Source organism: Anas acuta, chromosome 1, assembly GCF_963932015.1.
Source record: "Anas acuta chromosome 1, bAnaAcu1.1, whole genome shotgun sequence".
Classification (NCBI taxonomy): Eukaryota; Metazoa; Chordata; class Aves; order Anseriformes; family Anatidae; genus Anas; species Anas acuta.
In genome coordinates this window covers 166,229,685-166,242,051 of record NC_088979.1, presented here as the reverse complement: position 1 = coordinate 166,242,051, position 12,367 = coordinate 166,229,685, and the positions used below count along the sequence as shown (strand labels likewise).

At 36.5% G+C, this 12,367-nt stretch overlaps 1 protein-coding gene across 4 annotated transcripts in view; it reads left to right on the top strand.

Annotated features, from left to right (window-relative positions):
• TRHDE (thyrotropin releasing hormone degrading enzyme) overlaps positions 1-12,367 on the top strand; it is a 207,080-nt gene that overhangs the window by 186,019 nt on the left and 8,694 nt on the right. For all 4 annotated transcript variants that reach the window (XM_068669186.1, XM_068669185.1, XM_068669184.1 and 1 more), the window contains 3 exons: positions 5,820-5,987; positions 6,541-6,681; positions 10,936-11,017. In XM_068669186.1, the coding sequence (XP_068525287.1) occupies positions 5,820-5,987; positions 6,541-6,681; positions 10,936-11,017 (391 nt within the window). The remainder of the gene's footprint in view (positions 1-5,819; positions 5,988-6,540; positions 6,682-10,935; positions 11,018-12,367) is intronic.

Sequence of the window (12,367 nt, the reverse complement as noted above, 5' to 3'; positions counted from 1 at the left end):
TTCAGAAGTTACAAAGGAGTGCATAACTCAGGCATATCTTGAATATGTAAGTAGTGTGTTAGCTGTGGGATCTCTTCTGTAGGAAACAAAAGGACCAGTAGTAGTAACCCTGACTTTAGGAATGATACAGTCTCTGCTTGCCTCAGTCAGACCCATGTGATACCTGAAGCTCTGAAGCACAGAACTAGGAGTGAAGAGAACTGTGCATAGTCTATGCATAGCTTTGCCACGTAACAGAATCGCAGAATCGAGAATAGTTCAGGTTGGCAGGGACCTCTGGAGGCCATCTGGTCCAAACTCCTGCTCAAGCAGGACCTCCAAGGGCAGGTTGCCCAGGTCCATGTCCAGGCAGGTTATTAAGGGTCTCCAAGAAGGGAGACTCCACAAACTCTCTGGGCAACCTGTCCTGAACAAATTGGAATCCTCGGTTAATATCCCCTGAATTCAATATGTGTCACACAGCTAAATATCAAGTCCATCTGTACTTCAGTTTTCAAGGGGTAATTCTGCCCTTGCTCTTCAAGCTAGACATGTGCTATGGTAGAGGACATTCCCCACAGTGGAACAGCCAGCATGCCTCCTGGAGTTTGTAACAATTAGTAAAAGTACAATCTTTGGGATTGCCCTCTCAGAAAATACAATTTTTGTCGTGCTGCTACTTGTAATGGAATTTGTATTACATATCTGCAAAGTACCAATATTTCATTATTTCTTATCTTAGCATTGTAACCTATTAGACAAGACTATAAATATAGTCATCAAGAAAAATAGGCCTAAGTTAAATGTTAAATAGTTGCAAAAATAAAGAATAATGTTTCTGATTAATTTTCTTTGTCAAATATTACCCTAAACAGTATTAAAATTTGTCACTTAATCAAAGAAGTCTAAACTGTGTGCAATTACATTTTTAAAAATTAGAACACAGTTTGCCCAGAAGATAAATAATTATGGTTCAATTTTATAAATGTATCTCCAATTGTTAGAACATACTTAAATAGGAGCAAGTATGTACCAATTAATTATAACTTAGAAGATTATTCTTAGCTCATTGTAGAGCTTTATTATTCGTTCTTGAAAAAAATCCCTGTAAAGGCACAGCACGATTTTAATTATTTTTTTTTTCTGTTTAATTTTTAACTTTTTTTTTCCCCAAAGTATTTAATTTTTAAACATGAGCTCTGCTAGCCACATATTTCATTCTCACCATCATATCTCTTAAGCAAGAAAAATAAAGTTAAATAAATTGGATCAGTATTCAAATAAAAGCTATTTAAAGTGACGCTTTCAAAAGTTAATCTTTGTCTTTATTCTTCTGAAGTATCCATCAATCATATTAGCTCTTTAAAAATAAGAGCAGCCTTGAAGGCCCAGATGAGGTTTAATATAAGAAGGGGATACATTCTACAGTGTTACTACCTAAGTAACACTGAAACAATAGTTAATTTTATCCACTTGATTCAATTAATACAGAGGGATAATGTTCTCTGTGTTGATCCAGTGCAATGGAACTGCAGTTTTGGAAAACCATTTTTCTTTAATCTATAAAATTTTAAAAATCTACACACTGGGAAGATTTTATATGTTTAGATAACAATGGCACCTAATGATTGGAGAGGGGAGAGAGCAAAAATCTACAAATGGAAAAAATTCAATTAGAAAGCTCTCTATTGAGGCAATAGTTAAATTACTTTTGGGATATTCACATTTTCATTTTCACAATTTTCATTTCCACAGAAGGGAACCCCCTGTCTACGGTTCTGATTACAAGCCTCTCACAGGAGTAATTTGTAGCTTTTCATAGCTGTAAGTTTCATCATTTCTAAAGCTGTAGCTTTTAACATCAGTAGTTGTTTCAACGTTTGTGGGGGTTGATTTTTTTTCACACTATCCTAATGACTTAGCTTATACAGAGAGACCTAAAACTTTCCCTGAAGCGACTGGAGCATTGTGAGTATGATACACAAATTTGGTTGCAGTAGAGTTTTCTTAAACATAGTGACATCTAGGCTGCAGGCATGGGATCAGTGCCATCACTTATTGTTAAGTCCTTCTTCCTTCTCAGAGCACTGAAACGATCCTGTGGGTCTAAAATCACTACTTAGGATATAAAGGAGAGTAGCTGGGAAAGCCTACGGAGTTAATCTGTTTTGATGTAACTTTCAAAAATGTAAACCTCACAAGTGAGGAATGCTGACCTTTCTGGGGTTTAGGATCCACCGTGAGTTACCTCTGCTTCTGACTGGACCCAAACACAGAGTGACAGTCCTTCCAGCATACAGTTCCTTCTTACCTGAATTAATGGCAAAATCGACCTAAAAAGAGGTGCTTTTTCCAGGTGCCTTAAAGTTCTTTAGGGAGTCGGTTGTCCAAGTTGCATCTTTCACAGTAAACCAAAGACAGCATTTCTGCTGTTGATGCTCAGCAAGAACTACATGTGCTTCTAAAAAATGATTTAGTGTTTGTGTGTCAAGATATGAAGTGCTTTCTGTCATTAACATAAAGCTTGACTGGGTTCAGTTCTTCATATTCAGATACCGTGTGGTAAGACAGATTTGGGGCAACCAGTTTGGTCCTATGATCAGGAAGCATCTCCTACTCCGGTTCAGTTAGCATTTGTTCTTTTGACTCCTGTCACTGTATTAAATCCCAAAGTAAAATTAAAAAAAAAAAAAAAAAAAAAGACATTAGCTGGCAAGGAAGTTGTGCTTTACAAATAACCCAGTGACTCTGAAAATCACAACACAATGGTAAATAATATCACTTCCGAGTTTTATTCAGTGTACATGTATGTGTACATGGCTGTGTATTTATGTTACTGTAACTGCTGACCCAAGGTTTTGACAGAGTTGCAGTTTTTAAGAAAACTTTAAGCCTCATCTCTAGTAATATAATCCAACACAGTGGCAGCACCTAAATACCTACTGTATTAATTTTAGTGTTTCTTGATTTCTTGTGTTAAAGTATGTAGTCAATTTTCTATTATACACTCCAGTATATTCAATTTCTTTTGCATTTGCTTTTTGAAAGAGACAGGAAGCAGGGGAAAATTAAACTCTTGAGACTCATTAATGTTTGAAATATTCCAACATGGGCTTACTGATAGACTTTCAAGTTAGAAATATGAATTCCATTGGTGTGAAATAGAAATGTGGTACCTAACTCACTGGATAATTCTCGAAATGATAATCAAACTCACATTTTACTAATGATAACTCAGTTTGGGGGAATCAAAACTCAGTGGTATTGAAAGGCTCATGAGAATGATAGCTTGTCTTCTTCACTAGATATGTATGTCTAAACATACGCTTTTAATGGCTCTTGACAACTTTCAGAATTGTCTGGTTTCCTTGGTCTTGGTGTAACAGTTCTGTAGGAACTGCAGGAGCAATTGCTTAGACTCAATATAAGCCAAGGCTGACTGATCCTGAATAAATTTGAGGAGAGTTACTAACTTTTTCCAGTGCAAGCTTTTTAGGTCTTCAGAACGTGACTGACAAAAAAAAATTAAAAAAATCTAAGAAGATAGAAAGGAGTGTTCTTAACCGAACTATGGAACTTGCATTTTTGGAGGTCCCAGCTAAGTCTTGGTGACATGTTGGAATTGCTTACAATACGTGGTCATAACCATAATAATGCTGATTTTGTGGGACAGCTGGGGATGGAGATGTTACCACACAGTGATTTGGTGGTGGGAGGAAACAATAAGATCTTGGATCATGTCAGGATCTGCACAATAGCAGTAATCCACTGTGGTTAGTTAGTTGCAGTTCATGGCAGAGGTGAGCCATTGCACCTCTAGTTTTGTTTTAGAAGACAATGTTGCTGATATGTGCTAAACACAATTAGAAGTTTCATATTCCTAGTAATTTCACAATGGATTACATTTCTCTTGCCTACCCTTTCAGTTTTTCTTTGGAGAGTTTGCTCCTGAGTAAGTGTCTGGATTTGTCTGCATCAAATGCAAAATAGCATTCAGCAGTAGTTGAATCAGCCCTGTGTGGCTCTATTAGCATGGGTGCATGCTAAAAATTTTCCAGGAAGACACACAGTCTTGATCTGTGTCAGTTCAGCATAAGCAGAATTTATGTGACTACCTGCATCTGGACCTGTAGATGTGTCCTCAGAGCTGATGACCACACTGATGGCCAAGAACATGAATAAAGTCTCAATCGTAGGCTTTATTTATTTTTTTTTTAGTAGCAACCTTATGTTACTACTTAGAAAAAGAATAGCAAAAAAGCAGCAGGCATTAATTGCCCAAAGGTCTTCAGCCAGGTGGAGGAGGAGTGCACTTCTTTCCTGTTTGCTTTGATTTAGCTACATATTCTTTATATTCTTTTCTTCAAGAAACATCATGGTTGTTGGGACTGGTTAACCCCTTAGATGCAACAACAATTTTTATCCCTTCACAGTCATCAACATAGACTTTCCTGCTTTGCCTCCTTCCTTCTGAAGTACTGATGAGCAATCAACATTTTGAAATGTTAGAAAACAATGCTGGTTTTATTTTCCAGGGGTTCAAATATGGCCAAAAGAATCAGCTGAAGCTTCTTTAAAAGAGCACCACTAAATAGGGCCTGTCAATATAACGTTTCAGTGGAAAGACTTTATGTATTTATTTATGTGTGGGGGGCAAATAGATGGGGAGTAAAAGAACTTTGATTCTTGAGTGGTGTGGTCTGGTCTCTGGTGTAAATGTTGGTGAAGGCTTAAAATAGTAATGACATCTTTTCTTTCTGTGCTGCATAAGATATTATATCAAGTTTTACAGTAGAAATTTCATTCTCTGTCCCACTGTATTACTGCCCAGACACTGACAGCAGCTTTCTGTACTTCTAGATTCTCTAAAGAGATTTTGCATATGAAATTCCAAAGGTGATTAGTATTAGTATTTATTATTAGTAATAAATATTATTAGCTATTAGTAACCAGAGAAGGGTATTTTGCTACAATTTTTACCGGCAAAAAGAGGGTGCATTTTCCTTCAAATCAGAAGCATATGAGAAAGGTCTAGCTTTACTTGAAGGAATACCCTGCAGCCGTCAAATGCTTCGGCTTCTATGCTTATAAGAAATATTAGCAAGGTAGGAAATTCAAAGCCCAGCTGAGATCTTTTTAGAAGAAAACAGTACAAATGCATATCCTATACTAAGTCTGAATTTGGCTTTAAAAAGCTGTTTATAAAAACTGTAGCCTGAGTTTGTAGTACTTTAGTAGCTCATCAGCTCACAACCATCCTGTAGCATAGCTGGTTTTGTATTACTATAGATAAGAAGAGTAAATGAACAGATCTCTGAATTTTCTTTGCTTCTGAAAACACCATTTTTAAGTAGAATTTTCTCCTTACTTGTATGTTCCTGTATGAGTATGAAGCACTTTACAACACAAGCAAGGAGGAATTTCTGGCTGATCAGCTCCCACTTTGAAACCTCGTTACTAAGGACAGGAAGAGGAGTTTTGGCGCAGAGCCCAGCAGCAGGCTGATAAGATCCCAAGCTAATTTGTAGAGCTTATGTTACCTGTCCTGTAGGTTATGTGGTACGTTACATGTTGATGAACTGGACAACCATGATTTATATCCTTTTGACAAAATGATGGTTATGAAAGGAATGACAAGCATGTGTTGCCTATTAGAAAATCCATCCGGATGTCTGGGAAGATTTTGGTGGAAGTAAAGAGATGTAAATGTAGTTTTCCAAAAAGTGATTACTGTTGCACTTTAATTTTGGAGTCTCCTAAAAGTAGTGATGTTCTTCCTTAGTTTCCAGTGTCAAGAAGCTGCTTATTTAACACAGTGCTATTACTGTTTTCTTTTTTAGAATCCCACTTAATGTGAGAGACATTGTCTACTGTACAGGAGTTTCACTGATGGATGAAGATGTATGGGAATTCATTTGGATGAAATTTCATTCTACCATAGCAGTGTCTGAGAAAAAAATATTATTAGAAGCCTTAACTTGCAGTGATGACAGAAATTTGCTCAATAGGTACAAAACATTATGTATCTGTTACTGATAATCATTTCAATATTTATGGATCATCACCTGAGCTTCAGTTTAAATGAAGAAAACTTTGCTTTTAAAGCACAGGCATCTATGTAAACTGTCCCATGTTTTTGCATTATTACACATGAAAATTAGAACATATTATGTCATTTCACTTCTGAATTGTTCTAAATTCATAAGAGGTGTTTGAAACCTTATAATAATTGTTATGTTTTGTTGGCATAGCCTTTATATAAATGTATTGACCAGTCTGATCTTATTGATTTCAAGGAAGGTTCCACTCAGCTTTTACTGAAATCCTTTTCCATCCCTCCAGCTATGGTAGTACCAGCATTCCGTACCAAAACTAAAGTTTATTCTGATTCATAAATATGTCTGATCTTTGGAATTACAGAAATAAACCAAGAAACCTGGAGACTTAAACAAACTGTTTGTTTGTTTGTTTGTTTATTCTGAGAGTTTTTAGACATGCTGTTGTCAGAATATGCATTGGCAGATCTAAATAGGATTTTTTTTTCCTTGTTATTCCTACCAGGCTTTTGAATTTGTCTCTCAACTCAGAAGTTGTCCTGGATCAGGATGCAATTGATGTGATAATCCATGTAGCTCGAAATCCACATGGAAGGGATCTTGCTTGGAAGTTTTTCAGAGAAAAATGGAAAATATTAAATGCCAGGTAAAGATAAAAAAAAAAAAAAAATTTCTTTGTTTTATTGTTTTGATGTAATTCATGTAAGTATTGTATATGTATTTATTCATTTAAGTTCCTGAATCTAACCCACTCTCTTTTTATTTGTAAATAGAAATATGTCTCTAAATATGAAATGCATACACAGGAGTCACAAATACATGTATTCATATATTATCAAACATTCATGGAAACATTTCTCTCTTAGAGATCATCTGTATATATATATATATATACCTGTTACTGTATTGTATCTGTGCTTATGATAATGAATTCTAGATGCATGTCTGGTGCTGCAGTTCTATGTTTACACAGATAAAAAAGCAGTAGTTCCCAAAGGGATTTTAAGTGTGGTAGAAAAAAAACAAAACAAAAAACAACATATATATATATATATATATATATATATATATATTTTTTTTTTTTTTGAAGCACATTTATTCAACTGTGGAAAAACAAAAACAAAACAAAAACACAAAACAACAACAACAACAACAAAAACACTATTCTTGAAATATTTCTGCTTTCAAAAGGAAGTCTGATGCTAATATCATGTCATCCCCTTTTCTTCTGGACTTTTATACAGAAAGTAGATGGCAGCCAAGTGCTGCCCAGTGCAGTTTGTTATACACAGGATAGGAGCTAATTTTTTGTGTTCCTCCAGGAGTTTATACAGGGATTTATGCCTAAATAATTTAGGCATAAATTGTCAAAATTCATATTGCTGCAAACACATATGCAGAAGTTGCATATGCATAAGTGTCCTGCCTCAGCAAGTATGTTCATCTGCCAACCTAGCTAACACCTGTGATTTTAAGCATGGCCACAGTTAACCAGCGTAGGCAAATGGACAATGTTTATAAAATTATGCCAGATGCATTTTTTTTTGTGTGTACAGGTTTTAATTTTAGATAGTTTAACTGCACTTAAAAGTATAATTTTATTTATCTCATTTGGTATGCATCACTGTGTTATCTGACTTCACAGCAATCAGCAAGGCCTCATCGAAAAACCTGTTGTATTCTTTTTTTTTTTTTTTTTTTCTTAAATGAGAAAATAGCAGAGTCTTGGCCCAATAGCCATGTCTTTGCCCAACATGGGCTTTGTATTACATTCATTCAGTTTGATCTCCAAACACTAGTCAGAGTCATCAAAAGGATTGTGTTAGTTGACATACACTCTGCATTTTTCTGAAAGGGACATCCAGTTGAGTTTCTGTCAATTGCCAAAGGTTTCAATGCAGTGGAATGAAATACTTCATACAAGCATGTGTGACGCCTATTGAAAATAATTTCATTTTGTAATTACAGATTAAAACCTTTTAAGAGAGAATTGCAGAGGGTAGAATTGGTCTAACACCTTGTCCCTTAAAATATTCAGTGAAATACATGATTAAATGCAGAATTAGGCTTCTAATTTAAGCTTTACACACTGGTACATTATTAAAATGCAAGCTTTACTGCTGAATTATAGTTCAAGTATACTCTGTCCCAAGACGTTTTTCTGCCATTATAATTCATCATTTAACTTTATTTAAAACTGTAATACTTTGTAATAAACATTAATTTAATAAGATGATATCTCTATGGTATTTTCCATTGAATTTATTATAAAAGATGTTGTCATATCAGATAGTAATATGAAATAGCTGAGGGCAATTGAATTATGCTATAACACTATTTCCTGTAACTTTAAAACACTGCTTATCAAACACTTAGAATGACAACAAAATATTATTATCCCTTTATAATTTTACATTATACTTATATATGCATTGCCCAGAAGATATCAATAATGTTGGAAGTCTTTAAAAAACACTTATATTTCATTTGCAAAGGTTACATAGAAACTAAGGTGCCTTATATGTCTTTTGTCAGTGGGAGTAAGACTGCCAGGTTTTACAGAAGTGTGAAAAAGAGAATTGAAAGTTCTATGCTCGAACTGTTAGCTGAGTGTGCAATATTTGGGCCTCTAAATTATTTTGATCATGTGTGCATGTGGGTGAAAATTTACTCTAACAGTGCCTATAAGAATTCCTTCATTCTCAAGTGCTGAATCATTTGTCATTTGGGGGGAATTTGTCAATACGTGGGAAGTCATTTGCATCTGTCCAAAGTAAATGGAATATGCTGCCTTCCAAGTTCAGTTCACACAAGTACAAAGCTTGTACAAGCGTTAAGGCATTGGAGGATCACTTCCCCACAGGTACAGGATGGCCCATGACTCTATAATGTTTCCAGGAAGAGTTTAAGGTTCTGCTTCTGAAGAGCCTTTGTCTTTTCTATGAAGTGTAGGAAGACTGATATTTGCAAGACAAAATGCTTTCGCACGTATTTATATTAATTTTTATGTTTCACCTGCAAAGTACTATTTTAGGATGTATCCTTACGAGAAGGTTTGCCAGCAGAGGCTGTTTCAAAATTGCTATTAGTGGCTGACTTTTTACCAAATATGCATAACCGTCAGTAATCAGTGTAGGTCTTCACAAAGGCATAGTTTTCAATGGAAGGAATTTTGCTACTTGCTCACACTGTGGCTACAATGCAGACTGCAAAAAAAATAAAAACCTTGCAATGGTTTTCATGAGGTTGCTTCTCTAAAGTGGATTGGTAACCTTGTCAAAAGACCCCATCAAGAACAGCTTCCAATTTTCCAAGCAGTCAATTATGAGGCTAAGCTGAGAATGTAATAATAAAGGGCTTTGTTAGAAAGCCTAAACGTGCTTAAAGGACCATGAAATCCCTACTTCCCATAGGAGGCGTTTGCCTCTGGATGACTCTATATGTCAGTATGACTGAAGTTTTTGGAAAAAGACATGTACTTGCTGAAATATTCATGAATAATTCATGGGTATTAGTGGTCAGGAAGTAGGATTGTTGGTCTCTATCGCAATATTTCCCTTCATACAAGCTCAAGGTAGCAAGCAACACAGCACACACCTTCCTTGAAACAGAAACTTCTCAAAAAACATAATTTCTCTTTTCTTTCCCCCTCTCTATTCCTCTCTCTGTGCCTGTCCCTCTCCCTTTCTCTTTCTCTCTCCCTTTTGGATGACTTTCTGGCTTACAGAACTTAGGTATTTAAGGGTAATTAATTTAGGGCTAATAGAAGCAGAACAGAAAGCTGTGTCTGTGCTAGTTCATTTCACTTTGAATTTTGAATGCCTCCTCTCTATCAGTTTGTAAAAGCAGGGTACAAACTGAATTGTTCCCCTGGATAAACTTAATTGTAATGAAGTCTATTAACATTACTTATGCATGTCTGACAAGAGAACTGAATTCTTTAAAACAGTGCGGTTCAGATTAGCTAGATATTGCTTTGGATGTATGTGTAGATAAGTACAACTATTTGTAAAGTGCCACTTGCTATGCTGATGTCTAACTTGAACACTTACTTTCGGTTTCCAGTGGTATTGCATTCTCCACACTAGAAACATTGGAAAAAAACACTATCACAAGCTATTCCAACATGTGATGCAAAACTTCAGGGGTAGTCTGGTTAATCTTTTAAGCGATGTAGCTGCTTTGTCTGGGGGGATCAAAAAAAGCTTGTGGACAAGAAGGTGGAAGAGTAGTGTTTGAATGGCCAGTTTCAAACTACCCATAGAATGTCATTGTGGATTGCCATTGAATATCCTACCCAGTAAAAACAAATTGGCTTCTAAATATTCTTTGCTCAAGCTTTTGAATTTTCATTGACAGGTTGGTTCTTTGAGCATGTTACATCATGGCCCTGGGAATTATTTTAGCACTATTATTTTATATCAGCATTAATTTAATTATAAGGTACTGGAACAAGAGGATTTGACTCAGTTCACTTATCCAGAGGCTATTTGTAATGTAGATAAAGTGGATGAATGGAAAATGCAGGGAAAGCTGCAGCAATTCCAGAAGTCTATGGTAATGGTACAGCTCCTCAGAATATTTCTCCTTAGTTGCTGTTTCTCTCCTTCTGTGGTGACTGTATTTTGAACTTCTTGGTGTCATGACATGGAAAGCTACTAAGCCCATTCTGCTTAGTAGTGTCTGACTAAAAGTTAACTATCAAGAACTCAGTTTAGAAGTAGGTCTCAGTTCAGGTTTCCGGCATGAAACACTGAATGACAATGTCTGATTCCAATGCTATACTCTTGGACCTCCAGAACTGTCCCACATCTTCCCTTGCTTACAGAAGACTATGTTCTCATTTTCAGCTGGCCTGGTTCTTGCACTAACTCTCTGAATCTTCTTTTTGCCCTTACAGGTATGGAGAAGCATTATTTATGAATTCGAAGCTTATCAGTGGGGTCACAGAATTCCTTAATACTGAAGAAGAGCTAAGAGAGGTAATTTTAAGTGAATTCCAGTATGTGAGGCTGTTTTTGTTGATGGAACAGGGCAGGAGAAATTAGGTGACAGCAGCTGCTAAGGTCAGAGAAGCTGAAGAAAAGTGTCTGCTGAATGAAAGCAGGCCTGGAGGGACAAGGAGTAACTTTGGGTTCCTTTACACTCAGTCAGGGGCAGCACTGAATGACTGGGAGAGTCAGTGTTTTTGTAGGAACCCTGGCTGCTCAGCTGGAGTTGGACAGCATGAGGATGAGGAACAGACTGCAAAGGCACCCCAATGTGTAGGGGATGTGCCAGGAAGTGGGTAGTATAGGTAGCTCTTGGTACTCTAAAATTTTGCATTTCTTCCATTCATCTGGCAGGATCTTGCTACAGTAATTCTTTATTTTTCTGCCACTAAGATGTGACAGGCCCTTAGCTGAATTTAACTTGAAACAGGGTTTTACATCTCTAAAATATAGTATACTTTACATAGGAGATTGGGATCTCGCTTTTAAGTGTTCTGATGTTGAAAGAAAAACTAGAAATAACTCTGGAGTGAAGGCTTGGCTGGATGAGTAGGACTTGTTTTATTTTTATTATTTTTTTTCTCTACTTTTGGTTGAGAAACTGAACAAGAGATCTTTCTGTCCAGGTTAGCTGATGCTGCAGAGAGCAGCCCTAAGAAAAACCTCAGTGGTGAAAGTAGGAGAAGCTACAAGAGCCTTCACTGTTTTTTTATTGCCTACCGTATTTCAATATGAGAAAAGCTGTAAACCCTGCTATTCTGATCAAATGGCATCACAATAATTTGTTCTAAATGCTAATTGCTCCTTATTTAGTTTGTCAAGATTTTTAACTTTAAATTAACACCTGCCCTGACTAAGGTATTTGTGCAGTTGCCTTACATTCTGTTTATGCTCTGCTCAGTTTTACCCCGAATGGGTCAAATGATTCATACCCAGCATAATCACTGTTAGTTGACCTCTAATTCTGCTGCGATATTTGTGCCCAACCATTTGTATGCACTCAAGTCAAGTGGCCGCTGGTACTTTGGGAAGAGCCACAGCTGTCTCCTCAAGGCTACCCAGCTGGGAAGGATGGTCCTGGCTAACACTTGAGTATCTGACCTGCAAAAGGAAGCTTTCTGTACTCTCAGTTTCTACCTCATGATAGCATTAGCAGGCTGCCTGTTTATACTTCCCAGAAAAGAAACTGGACAAGTAAAATATTGTTATAAAAACTGCAGAGATCAGGCAAGGTCTGATTTTGATAGTTCCCAGGTCCCTCCCATCCTTTTGGCTGGGATGGGAATGAGATAGCTGCAGGACCAGCTTTTTCAGTTTTCAGCCCATACACAAAGGAAAGCA